At 44.4% G+C, this 27,546-nt stretch overlaps 1 protein-coding gene across 4 annotated transcripts in view; it reads right to left on the bottom strand.

Moving 5' to 3' along the window:
- LOC110517149 (A-kinase anchor protein 13) overlaps positions 1 to 27,546 on the bottom strand; it is a 72,223-nt gene that overhangs the window by 14,919 nt on the left and 29,758 nt on the right. For 2 of the 4 annotated variants that reach the window (XM_036963894.1, XM_036963896.1), the window contains exons 14-22: positions 22,599 to 22,780; positions 22,234 to 22,316; positions 18,752 to 18,985; positions 17,896 to 18,075; positions 17,428 to 17,498; positions 15,698 to 15,742; positions 12,828 to 12,878; positions 11,856 to 12,314; positions 6,708 to 6,948 (exon numbers count right to left, since the gene is read on the bottom strand). In XM_036963894.1, the coding sequence (XP_036819789.1) occupies positions 6,708 to 6,948; positions 11,856 to 12,314; positions 12,828 to 12,878; positions 15,698 to 15,742; positions 17,428 to 17,498; positions 17,896 to 18,075; positions 18,752 to 18,985; positions 22,234 to 22,316; positions 22,599 to 22,780 (1,546 nt within the window). The remainder of the gene's footprint in view (positions 1 to 6,707; positions 6,949 to 11,855; positions 12,315 to 12,827; positions 12,879 to 15,697; positions 15,743 to 17,427; positions 17,499 to 17,895; positions 18,076 to 18,751; positions 18,986 to 22,233; positions 22,317 to 22,598; positions 22,781 to 27,546) is intronic. The other 2 variants (XM_036963895.1, XM_036963897.1) reach the window with 2 other exon arrangements.

Raw genomic sequence — 27,546 nt, 5'->3', positions numbered from 1 at the left:
CTCAACACTGTAGTTATACCTGGTGACTGTCCTCCCTGTCTCAACACTGTAGTTATACCTGCTGACTGTCCTCCCTGTCTCAACACTGTAGTGTAGTTATACCTGCTGACTGTCCTCCCTGTCTCAACACTGTAGTTATACCTGCTGACTGTCCTCCCTGTCTCAACACTGTAGTTATACCTGCTGACTGTCCTCCCTGTCTCAACACTGTAGTGTAGTTATACCTGCTGACTGTCCTCCCTGTCTCAACACTGTAGTTATACCTGCTGACTGTCCTCCCTGTCTCAACACTGTAGTGTAGTTATACCTGCTGACTGTCCTCCCTGTCTCAACACTGTAGTTATACCTGCTGACTGTCCTCCCTGTCTCAACACTGTAGTTATACCTGCTGACTGTCCTCCCTGTCTCAACACTGTAGTTATACCTGCTGACTGTCCTCCCTGTCTCAACACTGTAGTGTAGTTATACCTGCTGACTGTCCTCCCTGTCCCAACACTGTAGTGTAGTTATACCTGCTGACTGTCCTCCCTGTCTCAACACTGTAGTTATACCTGCTGACTGTCCTCCCTGTCTCAACACTGTAGTTATACCTGCTGACTGTCCTCCCTGTCTCAACACTGTAGTTATACCTGCTGACTGTCCTCCCTGTCTCAACACTGTAGTGTAGTTATACCTGCTGACTGTCCTCCCTGTCTCAACACTGTAGTTATACCTGCTGACTGTCCTCCCTGTCTCAACACTGTAGTTATACCTGCTGACTGTCCTCCCTGTCCCAACACTGTAGTGTGGTTATACCTGCTGACTGTCCTCCCTGTCCCAACACTGTAGTGTAGTTATACCTGCTTACTGTCCTCCCTGTCTCAACACTGTAGTTATACCTGGTGACTGTCCTCCCTGTCTCAACACTGTAGTTATACCTGCGGACTGTCCTCCCTGTCTCAACACTGTAGTGTAGTTATACCTGCTGACTGTCCTCCCTGTCTCAGCACTGTAGTGTAGTTATACCTGCTGACTGTCCTCCCTGTCTCAACACTGTAGTTATACCTGGTGACTGTCCTCCCTGTCTCAACACTGTAGTTATACCTGCTGACTGTCCTCCCTGTCCCAACACTCTAGTGTAGTTATACCTGCTGACTGTCCTCCCTGTCTCAACACTGTAGTTATACCTGCTGACTGTCCTCCCTGTCTCAACACTGTAGTGTAGTTATACCTGCTGACTGTCCTCCCTGTCTCAACACTGTAGTTATACCTGCTGACTGTCCTCCCTGTCTCAACACTGTAGTTATACCTGCTGACTGTCCTCCCTGTCTCAACACTGTAGTTATACCTGCTGACTGTCCTCCACTGTAGTTATACCTGCTGACTGTCCTCCCTGTCTCAACACTGTAGTTATACCTGCTGACTGTCCTCCCTGTCTCAACACTGTAGTGTAGTTATACCTGCTGACTGTCCTCCCTGTCTCAACACTGTAGTGTAGTTATACCTGCTGACTGTCCTCCCTGTCCCAACACTGTAGTTATACCTGCTGACTGTCCTCCCTGTCTCAACACTGTAGTTATACCTGCTGACTGTCCTCCCTGTCTCAACACTGTAGTTATACCTGCTGACTGTCCTCCCTGTCTCAACACTGTAGTTATACCTGCTGACTGTCCTCCCTGTCTCAACACTGTAGTTATACCTGCTGACTGGCCTCCCTGTCCCAACACTGTAGTTATACCTGCTGACTGTCCTCCCTTTCTCAACACTGTAGTTATACCTGCTGACTGTCCTCCCTGTCTCAACACTGTAGTTATACCTGCTGACTGTCCTCCCTGTCTCAACACTGTAGTGTGGTTATACCTGCTGACTGTCCTCCCTGTCTCAACACTGTAGTTATACCTGCTGACTGTCCTCCCTGTCTCAACACTGTAGTTATACCTGCTGACTGTCCTCCCTGTCTCAACACTGTAGTTATACCTGCTGACTGTCCTCCCTGTCTCAACACTGTAGTTATACCTGCTGACTGTCCTCCCTGTCTCAACACTGTAGTTATACCTGCTGACTGTCCTCCCTGTCTCAACACTGTAGTGTAGTTATACCTGCTGACTGTCCTCCCTGTCTCAACACTGTAGTTATACCTGCTGACTGTCCTCCCTGTCTCAACACTGTAGTGTAGTTATACCTGCTGACTGTCCTCCCTGTCTCAACACTGTAGTTATACCTGCTGACTGTCCTCCCTGTCTCAACACTGTAGTTATACCTGCTGACTGTCCTCCCTGTCTCAACACTGTAGTTATACCTGCTGACTGTCCTCCCTGTCTCAACACTGTAGTGTAGTTATACCTGCTGACTGTCCTCCCTGTCTCAACACTGTAGTTATACCTGCTGACTGTCCTCCCTGTCTCAACACTGTAGTTATACCTGCTGACTGTCCTCCCTGTCTCAACAGTGTAGTTATACCTGCTGACTGTCCTCCCTGTCTCAACACTGTAGTGTAGTTATACCTGCTGACTGTCCTCCCTGTCTCAACAGTGTAGTGTAGTTATGCCTGCTGACTGTCCTCCCTGTCTCAACACTGTAGTTATACCTGGTGACTGTCCTCCCTGTCTCAACACTGTAGTTATACCTGCTGACTGTCCTCCCTGTCTCAACACTGTAGTGTAGTTATACCTGCTGACTGTCCTCCCTGTCTCAACACTGTAGTTATACCTGCTGACTGTCCTCCCTGTCTCAACACTGTAGTTATACCTGCTGACTGTCCTCCCTGTCTCAACACTGTAGTGTAGTTATACCTGCTGACTGTCCTCCCTGTCTCAACACTGTAGTTATACCTGCTGACTGTCCTCCCTGTCTCAACACTGTAGTGTAGTTATACCTGCTGACTGTCCTCCCTGTCTCAACACTGTAGTTATACCTGCTGACTGTCCTCCCTGTCTCAACACTGTAGTTATACCTGCTGACTGTCCTCCCTGTCTCAACACTGTAGTTATACCTGCTGACTGTCCTCCCTGTCTCAACACTGTAGTGTAGTTATACCTGCTGACTGTCCTCCCTGTCCCAACACTGTAGTGTAGTTATACCTGCTGACTGTCCTCCCTGTCTCAACACTGTAGTTATACCTGGTGACTGTCCTCCCTGTCTCAACACTGTAGTTATACCTGCTGACTGGCCTCCCTGTCCCAACACTGTAGTTATACCTGCTGACTGTCCTCCCTGTCTCAACAGTGTAGTTATACCTGCTGACTGTCCTCCCTGTCTCAACACTGTAGTTATACCTGCTGACTGTCCTCCCTGTCTCAACACTGTAGTGTGGTTATACCTGCTGACTGTCCTCCCTGTCTCAACACTGTAGTTATACCTGCTGACTGTCCTCCCTGTCTCAACACTGTAGTTATACCTGCTGACTGTCCTCCCTGTCTCAACACTGTAGTTATACCTGCTGACTGTCCTCCCTGTCTCAACACTGTAGTTATACCTGCTGACTGTCCTCCCTGTCTCAACACTGTAGTTATACCTGCTGACTGTCCTCCCTGTCTCAACACTGTAGTGTAGTTATACCTGCTGACTGTCCTCCCTGTCTCAACACTGTAGTTATACCTGCTGACTGTCCTCCCTGTCTCAACACTGTAGTGTAGTTATACCTGCTGACTGTCCTCCCTGTCTCAACACTGTAGTTATACCTGCTGACTGTCCTCCCTGTCTCAACACTGTAGTTATACCTGCTGACTGTCCTCCCTGTCTCAACACTGTAGTTATACCTGCTGACTGTCCTCCCTGTCTCAACACTGTAGTGTAGTTATACCTGCTGACTGTCCTCCCTGTCTCAACACTGTAGTTATACCTGCTGACTGTCCTCCCTGTCTCAACACTGTAGTTATACCTGCTGACTGTCCTCCCTGTCTCAACAGTGTAGTTATACCTGCTGACTGTCCTCCCTGTCTCAACACTGTAGTGTAGTTATACCTGCTGACTGTCCTCCCTGTCTCAACAGTGTAGTGTAGTTATGCCTGCTGACTGTCCTCCCTGTCTCAACACTGTAGTTATACCTGGTGACTGTCCTCCCTGTCTCAACAGTGTAGTTATACCTGCTGACTGTCCTCCCTGTCTCAACACTGTAGTTATACCTGCTGACTGTCCTCCCTGTCTCAACACTGTAGTTATACCTGCTGACTGTCCTCCCTGTCTCAACACTGTAGTTATACCTGCTGACTGTCCTCCCTGTCTCAACAGTGTAGTTATACCTGCTGACTGTCCTCCCTGTCTCAACACTGTAGTGTAGTTATACCTGCTGACTGTCCTCCCTGTCTCAACACTGTAGTGTAGTTATACCTGCTGACTGTCCTCCCTGTCTCAACACTGTAGTGTAGTTATACCTGCTGACTGTCCTCCCTGTCTCAACAGTGTAGTTATACCTGCTGACTGTCCTCCCTGTCCCAACACTGTAGTGTAGTTATACCTGCTGACTGTCCTCCCTGTCTCAACACTGTAGTGTAGTTATACCTGCTGACTGTCCTCCCTGTCTCAACAGTGTAGTTACCTGCTGACTGTCCTCCCTGTCCCAACACTGTAGTGTAGTTATACCTGCTGACTGTCCTCCCTGTCTCAACAGTGTAGTTATACCTGCTGACTGTCCTCCCTGTCTCAACACTGTAGTTATACCTGCTGACTGTCCTCCCTGTCTCAACACTGTAGTTATACCTGCTGACTGTCCTCCCTGTCTCAACACTGTAGTTATACCTGCTGACTGTCCTCCCTGTCTCAACACTGTAGTTATACCTGCTGACTGTCCTCCTTGTCTCAACAGTGTAGTGTGGTTATACCTGGTGACTGTCCTCCCTGTCTCAACACTGTAGTTATACCTGGTGACTGTCCTCCCTGTCTCAACACTGTAGTTATACCTGCTGACTGTCCTCCCTGTCTCAACACTGTAGTTATACCTGCTGACTGTCCTCCCTGTCTCAACACTGTAGTTATACCTGCTGACTGTCCTCCCTGTCTCAACACTGTAGTTATACCTGCTGACTGTCCTCCCTGTCTCAACACTGTAGTTATACCTGCTGACTGTCCTCCCTGTCTCAACACTGTAGTGTAGTTATACCTGCTGACTGTCCTCCCTGTCTCAACAGTGTAGTTATACCTGCTGACTGTCCTCCCTGTCTCAACACTGTAGTTATACCTGCTGACTGTCCTCCCTGTCTCAACACTGTAGTGTAGTTATACCTGGTGACTGTCCTCCCTGTCTCAACACTGTAGTTATACCTGCTGACTGTCCTCCCTGTCTCAACACTGTAGTGTGGTTATACCTGCTGACTGTCCTCCCTGTCTCAACACTGTAGTTATACCTGCTGACTGTCCTCCCTGTCTCAACACTGTAGTGTAGTTATACCTGCTGACTGTCCTCCCTGTCTCAACACTGTAGTTATACCTGCTGACTGTCCTCCCTGTCTCAACACTGTAGTGTAGTTATACCTGCTGACTGTCCTCCCTGTCTCAACACTGTAGTTATACCTGCTGACTGTCCTCCCTGTCTCAACACTGTAGTTATACCTGCTGACTGTCCTCCCTGTCTCAACACTGTAGTTATACCTGGTGACTGTCCTCCCTGTCTCAACACTGTAGTGTGGTTATACCTGCTGACTGTCCTCCCTGTCTCAACACTGTAGTTATACCTGCTGACTGTCCTCCCTGTCTCAACACTGTAGTTATACCTGGTGACTGTCCTCCCTGTCTCAACACTGTAGTGTGGTTATACCTGCTGACTGTCCTCCCTGTCTCAACACTGTAGTTATACCTGCTGACTGTCCTCCCTGTCTCAACACTGTAGTTATACCTGGTGACTGTCCTCCCTGTCTCAACACTGTAGTGTAGTTATACCTGCTGACTGTCCTCCCTGTCTCAACACTGTAGTTATACCTGCTGACTGGCCTCCCTGTCTCAACACTGTAGTGTAGTTATACCTGCTGACTGTCCTCCCTGTCTCAACACTGTAGTGTAGTTATACCTGCTGACTGTCCTCCCTGTCTCAACACTGTAGTTATACCTGCTGACTGGCCTCCCTGTCTCAACACTGTAGTTATACCTGCTGACTGTCCTCCCTGTCTCAACACTGTAGTTATACCTGCTGACTGTCCTCCCTGTCTCAACACTGTAGTTATACCTGCTGACTGTCCTCCCTGTCTCAACACTGTAGTTATACCTGCTGACTGTCCTCCCTGTCTCAACACTGTAGTTATACCTGCTGACTGTCCTCCCTGTCTCAACACTGTAGTTATACCTGCTGACTGTCCTCCCTGTCTCAACACTGTAGTTATACCTGCTGACTGTCCTCCCTGTCTCAACACTGTAGTTATACCTGCTGACTGTCCTCCCTGTCTCAACACTGTAGTTATACCTGCTGACTGTCCTCCCTGTCTCAACACTGTAGTGTAGTTATACCTGCTAACTGTCCTCCCTGTCTCAACACTGTAGTGTAGTTATACCTGCTGACTGTCCTCCCTGTCTCAACACTGTAGTTATACCTGCTGACTGTCCTCCCTGTCTCAACACTGTAGTGTAGTTATACCTGCTGACTGTCCTCCCTGTCTCAACACTGTAGTGTAGTTATACCTGCTGACTGTCCTCCCTGTCTCAACACTGTAGTTATACCTGGTGACTGTCCTCCCTGTCTCAACACTGTAGTTATACCTGCTGACTGTCCTCCCTGTCTCAACACTGTAGTGTAGTTATACCTGATGACTGTCCTTGCAGCAGTCTGTTAGGTATCTGGTTCTGACTGTCTCCACTAGGGGCCTTTAGGGCTGGGGCCTCAGAGAACGGGTTTAGGCTCTTCCCTTTTGACGAGGTCAGGGATTCTTTCCTGGGAGAGGAGGAGAGCTCAGCCGGGTCCATTGGATCTTTGTCCAGCGAGGTAGAGGGGGGGAAATGGGGGGAGTCGTCTGAGGTAGAGGAGGGAGTTCTCTGTATCCACCTCTGTTGGAGATGACAGGAGGTGCGTTTATGAATGTGATATTACATTATATTAAACATTATAATGATGTTGTCTGAGTCGATACAGCCACCGGGTTTCTTCATGCATCATGCCGATAGAAACAGACATCTCCCTGGGAAGAGGAATGGCGGGGATGTATGCTTCATGATTAACGACTCATGGTGTAATCATAACAACATACAGGAACTCTATTAATTTTGTTCAACCGACCTAGAATTCCAAACAATCAAATGCCGACCACATTATCTCACAAGAGAATTCTCTTCGATCATAGTCCCAGCCGTGATATCACCCCCAAGCAGATACCTCGACGGCCCTCAAGGAAATTAGCTGGAAACTACACTGAAAACCATATATCCTGAAGCTGCATTTATTGTAGCAGGAGATTTTAACAAAGCAAATTTGTGAACAAGGCTACCTAAATTATATCAGCATATTGAAGGTAGCACGAGGGCAATACACTGGACCACTGCTACACTTCCACAAGGCAAACAAGGCCCTCCCCCACCCTCCCTTCGGCAAATCCGACCACGAATTCACTCTTCAAAATTTTGGGGAGGCAGGTAGCCTAGTGGTTCGAGCATTGGGCCAGTAACCGAAAGGTTGCTAGATCACATCCCCGAGATGAAAAGGTAAAAATATGTCATTCTGCCCCTGAACAAGGCAGTTAACTGTTCCTAGGCCGTCATTGAAAATAAGTATTTGTTCTTCACTGACTTGCTTAGTTAAATAAAGGTTAAATAAAGAATATATATAATAATTAAACAAGCAAAATGTCGGTATAGGGACAAAATGGAGTCGCAACTCAACGGCTCAGACACGAGGTATAATAGTATAGATAATATAGATATTATAGTATAGATAATAAATTATAAATATGATACATATTTGAGTACAGGTGTTGTAGTATATTATAAATATGATTTTTATAGTATAGACATAATATACATAGTATAGTAGAGATAATATATTATAAATATGATAGATATTATAGTATAGATATAATAGTAAAGATATAGATATTATAGTATAGAAATAATATAGATATTGTAGTATAGATAGACAGTATAGAACAGATAATATATTATAAATATGATATACAGTATAGTATAGATAATATATAATAAATATGATACATATTATAGTACAGAAATAATATAGATAGGATAGTATAGATAGTATATTATTGTCACGCCCTGGTCTTTATATTTTGTGTTTTCTTTATTATTTTGGTCAGGCCAGGGTGTGACATGGGTTTATTTATGTGGTGTGTTTTGTCTTAGGGTTTTCGTAGGTATTGGGATTGTGGTTTAGTGGGGTTCTCTAGCAAAGTCTATGGCTGTCTGAATTGGTTCTCAATCAGAGGCAGGTGATTATCGTTGTCTCTGATTGGGAACCATATTTAGGCAGCCATATTCTTTGAGTGTTTCGTGGGTGATTGTTCCTGTCTCTGTGTTTGTTTGCACCAGATAGACTGTATAGGTTTTCACGTTACGTTTGTTGTTTTTGTATTGTTCGTTTTTTCTTCATCATTAAACATGTTTCAAGAATACCACGCTGCATTTTGGTCCGACTCTCCTTCACCCGAAGAAAACCGTAACAGAATCACCCACCACAACAGGACCAAGCGGCGTGGTGACAGGCAGCGGCAGCAGGAGAAACAAAGTTTGGAATATACGACTTGGGAGGAAATAGACAGGTGGACGGTCGACCCAGGGAGAGTGCCGGAGCCCGCCTGGGATTCGCTGGAGCAGTGCGAAGAGGGTTATAGGAGAATGGAGTTGAAGAGACAAGCACGGCGGCGCGGAAGGAAGCCCGAGAGTCAGCCCCAAAAATGTATTGGGGGGGGGGGGGGGGGCTCAGGGAGAGTTAGGCTGTATAGGTTTTCACTTTACGTTTGTTGTTTTTGTATTGTTCGTTTTTTCTTCATCATTAAACATGTTTCAAGAATACCACGCTGCATTTTGGTCCGACTCTCCTTCACCACAAGAAAACCGTAACAATTATAAATATGATAGATATTATGCTGTAGTATATAAATAATATAGATATTGTAGTATAGATATAATACAGTCAGTATAGTATATATAAAATATTTTAAATATGATAGATATTATAGCATGGATATTATAGTATAGAACAGATAGTATATTATAAATATGATTGATATTATAGTACAGATATAATATAGACAGTATAGATACTATATTATAGTGTATATATATACACACATATATATATATATAATATAGATAGTATATGATAGATAATATGGTACAAATATTATAGTAGAGTAAAGTTGATATATATAAAATAGTATAGATATTGTAGTATAGATAATATATTGTCAATATGATAGTATAGATAGTGTAGTATAGATAATATATTGTCAATGTGATAGATATGATAGTATAGATATAGTATAGATAATATACTATAAATATGACAGATATTATAGCATGGAGATTGTAGTATAAATGTAGTGTAAATGATATATTATAAATATGATAGAAATTATAGTGTACAGATAATATATAATAAATATGATAAATATTATAGTATAGATATGATATAGACAGTGTCATGACTGTCCTGCTCGGCTCAGGTTACCGGGGTCCACAATCCTACAGAGAGATCTCTCACCCCCACCAGAGGAGAAGAGATGTGAAGATGGTTTATGACACCTCACTCCCATTGTAAATCTAAGGCAGCAGACACAATTCCTTTGTCCTCTCACTACTGAGAACATTTTCATGCAATAAATGGACTTTGTGAAAATGGGTTTGGTCAGCCACAATGGTGCCAATGACAAAAGTTGGAATTTGAAAATGCATGTCATTTTTGTTTTGTTGTTAAAAGTTAAAGGACGACTTTATAACCAAAACAGTGTAACTTGAAGAGTTGTTCTTGTATGTTTATACATTTTACGTTGGGTGGAAAATGTCCAAATGAAAGAGAATGTTTTTGTAAAGATGAAATGTGAAGTTAATTGTCTAAATTGGATCTGAGTAAAATCCAGACCTTGCCTCGTAACTTGGCCCAGAGAATTGCCCTAAAAGGCGGTTACACCCACTTCTGACCCGAGGGTATAAGACCTGTGAGTTAAGAATGAACATGTTAGACTAAGTGACCCGAGCTGCAGCCAATGTCTGAGTAGTCAACGAACCCAAAACACAACACGAGGTTGAAGACAAAGGAACCCTCTTCTATCCATGCTACGGATGAGTAGTCAACGAACCCAAAACGCAACACGAGGTTGAAGACAAAGGAACCCTCTTCTATCCATGCTACGGATGAGTAGTCAACGAACCAAAACGCAACACGAGGTTGAAGACAAAGGAACCCTCTTCTATCCATGCTACGGATGAGTAGTCAACGAACCCAAAACGCAACACGAGGTTGAAGACAAAGGAACCCTCTTCTATCCATGCTACGGATGAGTAGTCAACGAACCCAAAACGCAACACGAGGTTGAAGACAAAGGAACCCTCTTCTATCCATGCTACGGATGAGTAGTCAACGAACCCAAAACGCAACACGAGGTTGAAGACAAAGGAACCCTCTTCTATCCATGCTACGGATGAGTAGTCAACGAACCCAAAACGCAACACGAGGTTGAAGACAAAGGAACCCTCTTCTATCCATGCTACGGATGAGTAGCTGCATCCAAGAATTCAGAACCGACCACTCAGCCTCCACTCTCCATCGAATCCTGTATCTACACTGCTTTCATTCCTACGCTGTGAACCCTGAGCTACATGGCTGGCTGTCCTCGGAAGACCCCTTTCAGAACAAGGGCGAGGAAACATAACACTATTACAAAGGACACTGACATCGTCAGGACAACTAGAGAGTTTCACCAGAGAAGTGAGACATCCGAGAAGCCGAAACGGCCCACCGGAGACTCCCATCGGTGACCTTCAACACGTAATTACGTATTTATACTCTGACCCATAAGAGCGCCAGTTCGGGGCAAGGTTAGGGTTAAAATAAGCATAGCTGACTAATGCAAATGTATATTTCTCTCATGTATTTTCTCTTTCTCTTTTAAGTCCCCATTTTGGGCGACACGCGTCACAGTGTGTTGGTCCATTGTACTAAGTTTTAATCAATAGCCTCGAATGTGTTTTTGTGTATGTATCTTTTCTTATCATTTTAGCTTGTTAGTCATTTAAAAAATCAACTAAATTGGTGTGGTACGAACTCATTGGTGGGACTCGGGTTTGTGCAGATTCACGGATTATGCGACGTTCAGAACGAGACTGTAGAGGAAATTGATGAATTAGCGACTGTGGTAAAATCGATATTCTGATATACTTTGAGTTAATTTGGGAAAGAGAAACTTAATAAAAAACATTTTTCCCATGGTGCCCCAGGTTAATGAGTTAACAGGTTAATGAGTTAATAATTGGTTAACAGGTTAATGAGTTAATCATTCCCTGTTTCATTTAATCACGCAATTATAAACCGTTAATCATTCGATGAGCAGCAGTCGCACATTAACCGATACGTCTTGACAATAGTATATATAGTATAGATAATACATTATAAATATGATAGATATTGATAGTGTAGATATGATAGATGATATTGTAGTGTAGATATTATATAATATATATAATATAGATAGTTATAATACATTATCTGTACTATACTATGATAGATATTATAGTATAGATATAGCATAGATATAATATAGATATATATTATAGTACAGATAATATTTTATAAATATGACAGATATTAGAGTATAGATATTATATGGATATTATTGTATGAATAGTATAGTTAGATACAATATTCTGAATATGATACGATATTATAGTATATCTATTTTAATATAAATAGATAGTTTAGAAAAATTATCATAGGTATTATAGCATCTTACCTTAGCCATTCTCATGTGTTCTATCCTCTCCATTTCTCTGTGTATGTTTTCTCTGTCTCGATCTAGTTTCCCCTGAGCGTCTCTCAGTCTCTCTAGATCTATCAGATAGTCCTTCTTCTTCCTTTGTAGCTCCGCCCTCTCCGTAACTAGCTCCCTGCTCCTCCTCCCCGTCTCCTCTTCCTGTACCAGGAGCTGCACCTCCCTGTCTGTCAACTGCTGCTCCCGCACCTCCCACTCCCTCTCCCTCCTCCTCTTCTCCCGGTCGTGTGTGGCCTGCTGGCGCTGCAGCGCGGCCGTCTCCTGCCTGTGTTTCTCCAGGCTGCGCTGTTTCTCCTGCTCGATCAGGGAGTTGTGGCGGGAGGAGGGACGGGAGGAGAAGAAGGAGGTGAGGCGTTCGGGGCGGTTGGTGAGAGCCTGGCGCTGATCCTCAATGAAGCTGTCCTGCTGGACTACCACTGCCTGCAGGGACAAAGAGACAGATATACCACTGTCTGTGGGGACACAGAGACACATATACCATTGTCTGTGGGGACACAGAGACACATACCACTGTCTGTGGGGACACAGAGACAGATATACCACTGTCTGTGGGGACACAGAGACACATATACCACTATCTGTGGGGACACAGAGACACATATACCACTGTCTGTGGGGACACAGATATACCACTGTCTGTGGGGACACAGATATACCACTGTCTGTGGGGACACAGATATACCACTGTCTGTGGGGACACAGAGACAGATATACCACTGTCTGTGGGGACACAGATATACCACTGTCTGTGGGGACACAGATATACCACTGTCTGTGGGGACACAGATATACCACTGTCTGTGGGGACACAGTGACCGATACACTGCACAAAAACACAGTCAGTGAAGTGGAGGAGTCATTCAGCTTCTTCTGGTTAAGTACAATACAGCTGGTCCCAAGTCATCAGGAGAGAGGACAGGTGAGGACACTGACCTGCAGGGTGCTGAGCAGGTCATGGATGTGGCTCACACTGTGGAGGACCTGCTAGAAGACAACAGAGATGGATCACACTATAAAGGGTTGGAGGACCTGCTAGAAGACAACAGAGATAGATAGCACAATGAAGGGTTGGAGGACCTGCTAGAAGATAACAGAGATGGATCACACTATGAAGGGTTGGAGGACCTGCTAGAAGACAACAGAGATGGATCACACTATGAAGGGTTGGAGGACCTGCTTTTGTTCTGGGTCTGGGGTGAATATTTATGTTCTGGTTCTGGGGTGTATATTTATGTTCTGGGTCTGAGGTGTATATTTATGGTCTGGGGTGTATATTTATGTTCTGGGGTCTGGGGTGTATATTTATGTGCTGGGGTCTGGGGTGTATATTTATGGTCTGGGGTGTATATTTATGTTCTGGGGTCTGGGGTGTATATTTATGTACTGGGGTCTGGGGTGTATATTTATGTCCTGGGGTCTGGGGTGTATATTTATGTACTGAGGTCTTGGGTGTATATTTATGTTCTGGGTCTGGGGTGAATATTTATGTTCTGTGGTGTATATTTTTGTTCTAGGTATAGGGTGTATATTTATGGTCTGGGTCTGGGGTGAATATTTATGTTCTGTGGTGTATATTTTTGTTCTGGGACTAGGGTGTATATTTATGGTCTGGGTCTGGGGTGTATATTTATGTTCTTGGGTCTGGGTTGTATATTCTTGTTCTGGGACTAGGGTGTATATTTATGGTCTGGGTCTGGGGTGTATATTTATGGTCTGGGTCTGGGGTGTATATTTATGGTCAGGGTCTGGGGTGTATATTTATGTTCTGGGGTCTGGGGTGTATGTTTATGTTCTGGGGTCTGGGGTGTATATTTATGGTCTGGGGTCCGGGGTGTATATTTATGGTCTGGGTCTGGGGTGTATGTTTATGTTCTGGGGTCTGGGGTGTATATTTATGTTCTGGTTCTGGGGTGTATATTTATGTTCTGGGGTCTTAGGTGTATATTTATGTCCTGGATATGGGGTGTAGATTTATGTTCTGGGGTCTGGGGTGTATATTTATGTTCTGGGGTCCGGGGTGTATATTTATGTCCTTGATCTGGGGTGTATATTTATATTCTGGGTCTGGGGTGTATATTTATGTTCTGGGGACTAGGATGTATATTTATGTCCTTGATCTGGGGTGTATATTTATATTCTGGGTCTGGGGTGTATATTTATGTTCTCGGGTCCGGGGTGTATATTTATATTCTGGGTCTGGGGTGTATATTTATGGTCTGGGGTGTATATTTATGTTCTGTGGTGTATATTTATGTTCTGGGGTCTGGGGTGTATATTTATGTTCTTTGGTCTGGGGTGTATATTTATGTTCTGGGTCTAGGGGGTATATTTATATTCTGGGTCTGGGGTGTATATTTATGGTCTGGGGTGTATATTTATGTCCTGTGGTGTATATTTATGTCCTGGGGTCTGGGGTGTATATTTATGTTCTTTGGTCTGGGGTGTATATTTATGTTCTGGGTCTGGGGTGTATATTTATGTCCTGGGGTCTGGGGTGTATATTTATGGTCTGGGGTGTATATTTATGTTCTGTGGTGTATATTTATGTTCTTGGGTCTGGGGTGTATATTTATGTTCTTTGGTCTGGGGTGTATATTTATGTCCTGGGGTCTGGGGTGTATATTTATGTCCTGGGGTCTGGGGTGTATATTTATGTCCTGGGGTCTAGAGTGTATATTTATGTTCTGGGTCTGGGGTGTATATTTATGTTCTGGGTCTGGGGTGTATATTTATGTCCTGGGGTCTGGGGTGTATATTTATGTCCTTGGGTCTGGGGTGTATATTTATGTTCTGGGGTCTGAGGGTGTATATTTATATTCTGGGTCTGGGGTGTATATTTATGTCCTGGGGTCTGGGGTGTATATTTATGTGCTGGGGTCTGGGGTGTATATTTATGTCCTGGGGTCTAGAGTGTATATTTATGTTCTGGGTCTGGGGTGTAATATTTATGTTCTGGGGTCTGAGGGTGTATATCTATATTCTGGGTCTGGGGTGTATATTTATGTCCTGGGGTCTGGGGTGTATATTTATGTCCTGGGGTCTGGGGTGTATATTTATGTCCTGGGGTCTAGAGTGTATATTTATGTTCTGGGTCTGGGGTGTATATTTATGTTCTGGGTCTAGGGTGTATATTTATGTTCTGGGGTCTGAGGGTGTATATTTATATTCTGGGTCTGGGGTGTATATTTATGTCCTGGGGTCTGGGGTGTATATTTATGTCCTGGGGTCTGGGGTGTATATTTATGTTCTGGGGTCTGAGGGTGTATATTTATATTCTGGGTCTGGGGTGTATATTTATGTCCTGGGGTCTGGGGTGTATATTTATGTCCTGGGGTCTGGGGTGTATATTTATGTCCTGGGGTCTAGAGTGTATATTTATGTTCTGGGTCTGGGGTGTATATTTATGTTCTGGGTCTAGGGTGTGTATTTATGTTCTGGGGTCTGGGGTGTATATTTATGTTCTGGGTCTGGGGTGTATATTTATGTTCTGGGGTCTGGTGTGTATATTTATGTTCTGGGTCTGGGGTGTATATTTATGGTCTGGGTTGTATATTTATGGTCTGGGGTGTATATTTATGGTCTGGACTGTATATTTATGGTCTGGGGTGAATATTTATGTTCTGGGTCTGGGGTGTATATTTATGTTCTGGGTCTGGGGTGTATATTTATGTTCTGGGGTCTGGAGTGTATATTTATGTTCTGGGTCTGGGGTGTATATATATGTTCTGGGTCTAGGGTGTATATATATGTTCTGGGTCTGGGGTGTATGTTTATGTGGTAGTCTGGTCAGATATCCGTCTTACCTCAGTGTTCCTCTTCAGTAACAGCATCATGGTCGCATTCTCCCCCTGACAACACAAAACTCCAGCATTACTGAACACAGGAGAGGAATGTGTGCGTGCGTGTGTGTGTGTGTGTGTGTGTGTGTGTGTTGGAGCTATCCCCATGTGCTGGGAAGACACCACTGTAGTCATTGTATTAGGTCTATTATTACACAACTAGTGTCCTGTGTTATTAAGTGTTCAGTATTAGAGATGGGCTTGGCAGGAAGAGTCCCACGGCTAATTCATAGCAGTATTAGAGATGGGCTTGGCAGGAAGAGTCCCACGGCTAATTCATAGCAGTATTAGAGATGGGCTTGGCAGGAAGAGTCCCACGGCTAATTCATAGCACTATTAGAGATGGGCTTGGCAGGAAGAGTCCCACGGCTAATTCATAGCAGAGGCAGATTAATGCATCCTAATGACTCTATTCATGTGCAATACTTTAATGATGTAATGAGTTTGATGTACTGAACTGTCACGACTCGACCACTTCCTGGTCAGCCACATGGCCTCAGAGCCTCAAAACAAACAAACACACATCCTACCGGTGAACCCGTTTGGTTTACATATAGAACCCTTTCCACAGAAGGTTCTACCTGGAACCCAAAATGGTTATCCTTTGGGGACAGCTGAAGAACTCTTTTGGAAATATTTAGCTGGTATACAGTCAGATATAGCTTGGTGGATTGAGGACCACCAGCTGGTATACAGTCAGATATAGCTTGGTGCATTGAGGACCACCAGCTGGTATACAGTCAGATATAGCTTGGTGTATTGTGGACCACCAACTGGTATACTGTCAGATATAGCTTGGTGTATTGTGGACCACCAGCTGGTATACTGTCAGATATAGCTTGGTGTATTGAGGACCACCAGCTGGTATACAGTCAGATATAGCTTGGTGGATTGTGGACCACCAGCTGGTATACAGTCAGATATAGCTTGGTGGATTGTGGACCACCAGCTGGTATACAGTCAGATATAGCTTGGTGGATTGAGGACCACCAGCTGGTATACTGTCAGATATAGCTTGGTGTATTGAGGACCACCAGCTGGTATACTGTCAGATATAGCTTGGTGTATTGAGGACCACCAGCTGGTATACTGTCAGATATAGCTTGGTGTATTGAGGACCACCAGCTGGTATACTGTCAGATATAGCTTGGTGGATTGAGGACCACCAGCTGGTATACTGTCAGATATAGCTTGGTGTATTGAGAACCACCAGCTGGTATACTGTCAGATATAGCTTGGTGTATTGAGGACCACCAGCTGGTATACTGTCAGATACAACTTGGTGTATTGAGGACCACCAGCTGGTTTACTGTCAGATATAGCTTGGTGTATTGAGGACCACCAGCTGGTATACTGTCAGATATAGCTTGGTGTATTGAGGACCACCAGCTGGTATACTGTCAGATATAGCTTGGTGTATTGTGGACCACCAGCTGGTATACTGTCAGATATAGCTTGGTGCATTGAGGACCACCAGCTGGTATACAGTCAGATATAGCTTGGTGCATTGAGGACCACCAGCTGGTATACTGTCAGATATAGCTTGGTGTATTGAGGACCACCAGCTGGTATACAGTCAGATATAGCTTGGTGTATTGAGGACCACCAGCTGGTATACAGTCAGATATAGCTTGGTGTATTGTGGACCACCAGCTGGTTTACTGTCAGATATAGCTTGGTGGATTGTGGGTAACCTTCTTCAGTACACCGTCTGACTCTGTCCTGCGAAGGTCTGCTCTGTCCTCTCCGTCTTCTTTGTCCCCATCTATACAACACAAGACACTCATCAGATATGTAGAAGACATGTTGCCCGGCATTAACACAAGTCACACGAAAGACCAAGGCTTGAGAATGAGGTCAAACCAAGGCTTGAGAATGAGGTCACACCAAGGCTTGAGAATGAGGTCACACCAAGGCTTGAGAATGAGGTCACACTAAGGCTTGAGAATGAGGTCACACCAAGGCTTGAGAATGAGATCACACCAAGGCTTGAGAATGAGGTCAAACTGATCAGATGGATGCTCTAAGTTGAAGGGATCCATCATTGATCTTAACCTCCATTATTGACATGATAAACCAGGAAAACAGAGGCCCATCTGAGGCTCTCAAGGCTTCTCAACCCTTGATAATGAATACATAGTACTGACAGGGATGTGTCTTACTCTTAGAGATGTGTATCTGCTGAGAATCAAATCCTCCGAAGGTCTCGGCCCTGCGAAGGAGACATACAGGGCCCGGGCCCACCACTCCTCCTCCTCCTTCTGTCTCTGGAACCCACACCACCTGCTGCCCCCCCATTGCTCCTCCCAGAGTACCGTTCACCAGCGCCTGCAACGTCTCCACTGTCACAGAGAGAGAGAGAAAGAGAGAGAGAGAGAGATTGAGAGATGAGGGGGAAAGAGAAAGTACAGAAGAGCAGAGAGAGAGAGAAAGGATTTCACTAACCAAATGATAATAACTATGTTACTGACCGTACTGTACCATAGATATTAACAACCTTCCCAGTACGTTCTCACATCAGAGGAGAACATCTGATAGATTAGGAAGACAGTGAAAGATAATGCGACATTGGAAGCCACTGGTAGGTCTAATGCACATTGTCTACAGTCTGGTCTCCACCCCTGGTTCCCATTAGATGGGCTGTTGTTACCACACCATGTCTCCTCCACCCCTGGTTCCCATTAGATGGGCTACTGTTACCACATCATGTCTACAGTCTGGTCTCCACCCCTGGTTCCTATTAGATGGGCTGTTGTTATCACACCATGTCTACAGTCTGGTCTCCACCCCTGGTTCCCATTAGATGGGCTGTTGTTATCACACCATGTCTCCTCCACCCCTGGTTCCCATTAGATGGGCTACTGTTACCACACCATGTCTACAGTCTGGTCTCCACCCCTGTTTCCCATTAGATGGGTTGTTGTTATCACACCATGTCTACAGTCTGGCCTCCACCACTGGTTCCCATTACATGGGCTATTGTTATGTTCATGGTGAGAGACTAGTCTGTCTACTAACCTTCCTGTAGTGCTCCCTTTATGATGGGTTCTCCTTTAGGTACGTCCTCAGAGCCCGCTCCGCTCCCAGCCCTGAACAGCCCCTTGGCCCTGGTGACCTGGTTGGGGCCCTGGTCCTCTCCTGGGCCTGTTCCTGGGGGGGTTCCAGGGCTCCGGACCTCACACATCTCCCTAAACACGGCCATCTTCTCCTCCAGCATACACATGATCTGCTCATCCTTCTTCCTCAGCATCTCTGCAGGGGAGATGAGGTATTGTTAGTGTTGATGAGTGTACCCTTCACAGAATCATCTCTGGAAGGGAGATGAGGTATTGTTAGGGTTGATGAGTGTACCCTTCACAGAATCATCTCTGGAAGGGAGATGAGGTATTGCTAGTGTTGATGAGTATACCATACACAGCATCATCTCTGCAGGGGAGATGAGGTATTGTCAGTGTTGATGAGTATACCCTTCACAGCATCATCTCTGCAGGGGAGATGAGGTATTGTCAGTGTTGATGAGTGTACCCTTCACAGAATCATCTCTGGAAGGGAGATGAGGTATTGTTAGGGTTGATGAGTGTACCCTTCACAGAATCATCTCTGGAAGGGAGATGAGGTATTGTCAGTGTTGATGAGTGTACCCTTCACAGAATCATCCATGTCTTATAGAGTATACGTCATCTCTAACACACAGTCTCCATCTCATCCGATGGCTATAGAACTGCTGTGGCTATGATTGTAGCTAACATTGATATGTACTGAAGTTATATGAACAGGTATTTGAACAGAACTTAAATGAACAAATATATAAATAATAAATAAATGCCCTCTTTGGCATTTCTACCAGCACGTCCTGTGCAACTAGAGGGAGAAAAAAAACTCTAGATCACCTTTTCTCCTTTCACACAGAGACACATACAAAGCTCTTCCTCACTCTCCATCTGACCATAACTCTATCCTCCTGCTTCCTGCTTACAAGCAAGAACTCAAACAGGAAGTACCAGTGACAAGCTCAATACAGAAGTGGTCTGAAGCTACAGGACTGTTTCGCTAGCACAGACTGGAATATGTCCCTAAAATTCATCCAATAACATTGAGGAGTTTTACCACATCAGTTACTGGTTTCATTAATAAGTGCATTGACGACGTCGTCCCCACAGTGACAGTGTGTGCGTATCCCAACCAGAAGCCATGGATTACAGGCAACATCCGCACTGAGTTAAAGGCTTGAGCTGCCGATTTCAAGGGGAGGGACACCAATCCGAATGCTTATAAGAAATCCAGCTACGACCTCCGACAGTCAAAATGTCAATACAAATCCTACTAGATGTGGCAGGGCTATCAAACTGTCATGGATTACAAAGGGAAACCCAGCCGTGAGCTGCCCAGTGACGCAAGCCTACCAGACCCTTCAATGTTGTGATGATAAAATCCTGGAGAAATAAATTGCACATAGAAAGAAAAATATGTTTTACCAGATATTATTGTTCATCCTGATCAGACAGGTTTTTTACATGGACGATACATTGTTGATAATATAATTACTTTAAACAATTAAACATTATGAAACATCAAAGATAACCGGACTGGTCTTCATAGCAGATTTTGAAAAGGTGTTTGATAAAGTACGACTGGAATTTATATAAAAATCCCTGGATTACTTTAATTTCGGTGAATCTCTTACACATTCAGTTAAAGTTATGTATAGCAACCACAGGTGTAAAATAGTAAATAATAGTTATTTTTTTCTTTTAAGATGAGTACAACAGGGCTGTCCAATGTCTCCATATCTATTTATTATGGCCATTGAAATGCTAGCTATTAAAATTAGACCCAACAAGAACATCAAGGAGTTAGAAATCCAGGGGATTAAAAACTCTGTCATGTTCAGTCAAATAAATTTACCGCAGGTGGACTCCAATCAAGCTGTAGAAACATCTCAAGGATGATCAATGGAAACAGAATGCACCTGAGCTCAATTTCAAGTCTCATAGCAAAGGGACAGAATACTTACGCAAATACGGTATCTGTTTTTTTTTATACATTTGCAAACATTTATAAAAACCTGTTTTTGCTTTGTCATTACAGGGTATTGTGTGTAGATTGATCAGTGAAAAAAACATTCATCAAAATGAAGGGGTCCGAATGCTCTGTACAAGTTATAGTTATACCCCAAATGTAACGTTATCCTGTACATTTGGACAGCTGTGCCATACAGGTTGCAAAATAAATGGGAAGAGATTTCCCGATGTACCGATTCCATGGCACATGGTGTACGAACTGACCCCCCCCATTTTTTGTTCAATTTTTCAAATTATGACACAACATTTTTGCCACCAACAGAATGCTACATATAATGTCACGCCCTGATCTGTTTCACCTGTCCTTGTGATTGTCTCCACCCCTTCCAGGTGTCACTTATTTTCCGCAGTGTATTTATTCCTGTGTTTCCTGTCTCTCTGTGCCAGTTCGTCTTGTATGTTTTTCCAAGTCAACCAGCGTTTTTCCCGTTCTCCTGCTTTTTGCGTTCTTCTGCTTCTAGTCCTCCCGGTTTTGACTCTTGCCTGTTTCTGGACCCGCCTGCCTGACCATTCTGCCTGCCATGACCACGAGCCTGTCTGCCACTCTGTACCTCCTGGACTCTGATCTGGTTTTGACCTTTTTGCCTGTCCACGACCATTCTCTTGCCTACCCCTTTGGATTAATAAACATTGTAAGACTCCAACCATCTGTCTCCTGTGTCTGCATCTGAGTCTCACCTTGTGCCTTGATATATAAGGGTCATACAACAATCTTAGCTTTGTAGATTTTGTTGCGAAGAGACAGAAACACTAGATAATTTATTATGGTAGCTTGTTTCTGGTCACAGGTTCAGTAATGATTAAAAAATAATCACAATATTCACTTAATAAAACGAATCTTACGAATAACAGTGTTTGGAAAGCCATACACAATCAATCAATATCATAGTAAGGTTGTAATCTTCAGCTCTGTGGATAATATGCAATTAGAAAGGGTTAGAAAATGTATGTAAAACAATTGAAAAATATATGGCACATTGAAACCAAAAAAGGGTGGTCTATGGTGATAGGTGGGATGGGCTGAGAGTTGTTGATGGGGTCTACGGTGATAGGTGGGATGGGCTGAGAGTTGCTGAGTGGGTCTACGGTGATAGGTGGGATGGGCTGAGAATTGCTAAGGTCTATGGTGATGGGTGGGATGGGCTGAGAATTGCTAAGGAGGTCTATGGTGATAGGTGGGATGGGCTGAGAGTTGCTGAGTGGGTCTATGGTGATTGTTGGGATGGGCTGAGAGTGGCTGAGGGGGTATATGGTGATAGTTGGGATGGGCTGAGAGGGTCTATGGTGATAAGAGGGATGGGCTGAGTGTGGCTGAGGGGGTCTATGGTTATAGGTGGGATGGGCTGAGGGGGTCTATGGTGATAGGTGGGATGGGCTGAGAGTGGCTGAGGGGGTCTATGGTCAAGGGAGTCTCCTCACCTCTCATCTCCTTAGCTTTGGTCTCCAGCAGTCTCTTGTCCTCCTCCGTTTCACTGGGGTTCTCCTCATCCTCATATTTCTCTCTGTAAAGCAACATCATTAGTACAAACCACTCCCATTTCCAGCCATTCACATGTCCTCTTAGCATCCTATAGAAGCCTGTTGACAGCGCTAGTCTTCTCTCTACTGCTGAGAAAGCCTAGGGTAGAGTAGCCTACAGTGGCAGCCTGCCCATGAGGTGATGAAGCCAGACAGAGAACAGTCAATACTCCAATAGAGCATTACAACATATTGTACATCCCTCCATCCCTAGGTACAGAATGATAGCACATTCTCTCTCTCCATGGTTCGGAGTTCAGACTTACATGGACTGCATGGCCTCCTGTATGATTTGCATCCAGGTGTTGCGTTCCTCCTTGGTTGCAGTGTGTACCTCCACCATCTCTGGTTTCTCCATCCCTGCTGTTATCAGGAAGAGACCCTTCTCCTCGTTAGCCACCTCTCTAACGATCAGCTTCTGGAGGGAGAGGACCGTGGAGCGCTGGTCCTATGGGGCGATGGAAGAGAGGGAGGGATGATTAACGGATGGATTAAAGGCAGGAAGAGGGAGAGTGAAGCAGAGAGAGAAGGGGAGAGAGAAGAAAGGGAGAAAGAGAAAGAGAGAGAGGGGAGAGAGGTGACATGGAGAGAGAGGGTGGGGGTAGAGAGGAGAGAGAGAGTGATAGATGGGAGAGAGAGAATAAGAGAGAGTGGGATAGAGGAGAGAGAGACAGAGAGGGGAGAGAGTGATAGATGGGAGAGAGAGAATAAGAGAGAGAGGGATAGAGGGGAGAGAGATAATATATTCAACAAAGATGAATGGAGGGAAAGGGGTGGGACAGAAAGAGGTAGAATGAGAGAGGGAGATGGAAAGGGAGCGAGAGAGATTAAGCCTTATATGAAAGTCTGCATAATATCATCCACCTGCAGCTCAGTGTCCATATCTGAATCACCTCTCTGGTTATTCTCTGGGCATCAATATTGCTTAGTCATTGAGCTATTAAAAGAGTTATATGCAAATCAAAGCTTATTTGTCACGTTTACAGAATACAGTTGGTGTAAACAGTACAATGAAAGGTTTAATTGCAAACTCTTCCTCAACAATGCAGAATTCAATGTACGTTCACTTGAGTTAAGCAACAAATGTTATTTACCACAGCCTCAAAGTCACACCATCTGGACTTCGTGCGGGTGTGCTGTGTGTTGCTACTTGGCTACCAGCCAAACCTTTCGCTTGGACTTTTAATAACCATTTAATCAAAATCTGCATTAAACACATTTACCAACGTCTCAGTTTTTTCCTCGCTAGACCTTTTTCATTGAACTTTTTCACCCCGGACACTTTATCTGGACGTGGTTCATCAGGACCTCCACCAGCCAACCAGTAGTAACATTAACATGATGCTTTATCTGGACGTGGTTCTACAGGACCTCCACCAGCCAACCAGTAGTAACATTAACATGATGCTTTATCTGGACGTGGTTCTACAGGACCTCCACCAGCCAACCAGTAGTAACATTAACATGATGCTTTATCTGGACCTGGTTCTACAGGACCTCCACCAGCCAACCAGTAGTAACATTAACATGATGCTTTATCTGGACGTGGTTCTACAGGACCTCCACCAGCCAACCAGTAGTAACATTAACATGATGCTTTATCTGGACCTGGTTCTACAGGACCTCCACCAGCCAACCAGTAGTAACATTAACATGATGCCTTATCTGGACGTGGTTCTACAGGACCTCCACCAGCCAACCAGTAGTAACATTAACATGATGCTTCATCTGGACGTAGTTCATCAGGACCTCCACCAGCCGAAGATAAGTAGTAACATTAACATGATGCCTTATCTGGACGTGGTTCTACAGGACCTCCACCAGCCAACCAGTAGTAACATTAACATGATGCTTTATCTGGACGTGGTTCTACAGGACCTCCACCAGCCAACCAGTAGTAACATTAACATGATGCTTTATCTGGACCTGGTTCTACAGGACCTCCCACAGCCAACCAGTAGTAACATTAACATGATGCCTTATCTGGACGTGGTTCTACAGGACCTCCACCAGCCGAAGGTAAGTAGTAACATTAACATGATGCCTTATCTGGACGTGGTTCTACAGGACCTCCACCAGCCAACCAGTAGTAACATTAACATGATGCTTTATCTGGACGTGGTTCTACAGGACCTCCACCAGCCAACCAGTAGTAACATTAACATGATGCTTTATCTGGACGTGGTTCTACAGGACCTCCACCAGCCAACCAGTAGTAACATTAACATGATGCTTTATCTGGACGTGGTTCTACAGGACCTCCACCAGCCAACCAGTAGTAACATTAACATGATGCTTTATCTGGACGTGGTTCTACAGGACCTCCACCAGCCAACCAGTAGTAACATTAACATGATGCTTTATCTGGACGTGGTTCTACAGGACCTCCACCAGCCAACCAGTAGTAACATTAACATGATGCTTTATCTGGACACGGTTCGTCAGGACCTCAACCAGCCAACCAGTAGTAACATTAACATGATGCTTTATCTGGACGTGGTTCTACAGGACCTCCCACAGCCAACCAGTAGTAACATTAACATGATGCTTTATCTGGACATGGTTCTACAGGACCTCCAACAGCCAACCAGTAGTAACATTAACATGATGCTTTATCTGGACGTGGTTCTACAGGATCTTCACCAGCCGAAGTTAAGTAGTAACATTAACATGATGCTTTATCTGGACATGGTTCTACAGGACCTCCAACAGCCAACCAGTAGTAACATTAACATGATGCTTTATCTGGACGTGGTTCTACAGGACCTCCACCAGCCAACCAGTAGTAACATTAACATGATGCTTTATCTGGACGTGGTTCTACAGGACCTCCACCAGCCAACCAGTAGTAACATTAACATGATGCTTTATCTGGACGTGGTTCTCCAGGACCTCCACCAGCCAACCAGTAGTAACATTAACATGATGCTTTATCTGGACGTGGTTCTACAGGACCTCCACCAGCCGAAGATAAGTAGTAACATTCTGTTGAGTTGGCAACCTGATGAAAGCAGGTCAATATTTAAATCACCCAGAAAATATAACTATATTAATACCACATACAAGTATTTCACAAATGCTATCCAGATACTGACTGTTAACACTTGGTGGTCTATAGCAGCTTCCCACCAGAATGGGCTTTAGATGAGGCAGATGAACCTGTAGCCATATTACTTCAACAGTATTTAACACGAGATCCTCACTAAGCTTTACAGGAATGTACCCTGAAGGCTGTTGCGGTTCTGAATATAAACAGCCACACCTCCACCTTTGTCATTTCTGGTTTTGCTTTATTGCTATCACTGTATCATCAAAGGTATATGATATATACCTATACCTATATTTATTATCTAAGTGAGTTTCAGAGATTGTTAGTATATGAATGTCATTTGTTACTAGCAAATTATTGATTTCATGAACCTTGTTTACTTAAGCTACATATGTTAACATGGGCTATTTCTAACCCTTTTCTGGGATGCTTGATTGTTTTTCTTGCTTTACTGGGAAGCTTCGCAGAGGTAGACATGCTCAGGTTATTTTTATTAGTGCAGGGTGAGATGCACACTGTAGACTTCCTGCTAGGGCACACCGCCTCAGTGCTAACAGTATAACTCTGGTTCATAGGCATATGATTACTGCCTACAATAGCAGTAGGATCAGCAGAGACATTCAGGGCAGTGAGACGGACATAAATTAGGTTATTTACATTGTGTCTTCCAACGCCCCTGGGATCATGTACATTTGCTGAAGCATTATGACAACTCAGCGTCACAATGGTAGGGATTCAATGAGCTGGGCTCAGGTCATTGATAAGTCATTGTCTAAGTGTAGGGATATTGTTATCCACGTCGGCACCAACTATGTTAGGAGGTCACCAAGCGCAACATAGCTTCAGCGTGTTGTTAGGTTCTTGTATTTCAGAGTAAGTAACTCACGGACACTAGAGAAGATTGAACCAGGGTTAATTCTTCCCAAAGGATCTGTACAGTAATTCAGACAACCCAACATTTCTCCCATCACAGGTATATATATATATTCCCCTTAAGACACTTCTCCTTCTCTCCAATCTTTACATCTTATGGTTCCACAGGAAGTAGTAAACCTTTATTACTCCCTTCAGGGGATCTGACCTTACCTCCTGACCTCAACCCTTCCTTCACCTCGTCCACAGATGTCCATCTGCCTCCCCTATAGCAATCCTTTGATCTCCTCCCGTCCACCCAGCACATTCCACAGCCACTCTGTCTTTCTACAGATCTCACTCCTTAATATACTATGCGTCTGATCTATCATGTCTTTAATATCTCAATGTTCAGAATATTGAATCCAACAGTGTAAATCAGCTAGAAAGATGTGTCGGAATCGAGTAATTGTCTCTGGCCCCCTCTCAGTCAGAGGGAGTGATGAGCTCTACAGCAGAGTCTCACAACTCAATTGCTGGTTGAGAACTGTTTTCTGTCCCTCCCAAAAGATAGACATTGTAGATAACTGGCCCTCTTTTTGGGACTCACCCACTAACAGGACCGAGCCTGGCCTGCTGAGGAGTGACGGACTCCATCCTAGCTGGAAGGGTGCTCTCATCTTATCTGTCAGCATAGACGGGCTCTAACTCCTCTAGCGCCACAATGAAATAGGGTGCAGGCCAGGCAGCAGGCTGTTAGCCAGGCAACAGGCTGTTAGCGAGCCTGCCAGCATAGTGGAGTCTGCCACTAGCACAGTCAGTATAGTCAGCTATTTTTGACTCTCTCTCTCTAACGCACCTGCTGTCTCGAAATCTGATTGCTCGGCTATGAAAAGCTAACTGACATTTACTCCTGAGATACTGACCTGTTGCTCCCTCTACAACCACTGTGATTATTATTATTTAACTCTGCTGGTCATCTATGAACGTCTGAACATCTTGAATAACAATCTGGCCTTTATGGCCATGTACTTTTATACTGTAAACCTCCACCCGGTACAGCCAGAAGAGGACTGGCCACCCCTCGGAGGCTGGTTCCTCTCTGGGTTTTTTCCTAGGCTCCTGGCTTTCTAGGGAGTTTTTCCAAGCCACCGTGCTTCTACATCTGCATTGTTTGCTGGGGTTTTAGGCTGGGTTTCTGTATAACACTTTGAGATATCTGCTGATATTAAAAGGGCTTCGTAAATGTATTTAATTGATTGATGAATTAACATAATACTGGAGATTGCAACGATGATTAACAATTGTTTGTC

The sequence above is a fragment of the Oncorhynchus mykiss genome, chromosome 26 (genome assembly GCF_013265735.2).
Source record: "Oncorhynchus mykiss isolate Arlee chromosome 26, USDA_OmykA_1.1, whole genome shotgun sequence".
Lineage (NCBI taxonomy): Eukaryota > Metazoa > Chordata > Actinopteri > Salmoniformes > Salmonidae > Oncorhynchus > Oncorhynchus mykiss.
Note: the sequence above shows the minus strand (reverse complement) of the source record. Positions and strands in the feature narration are given on the sequence as shown.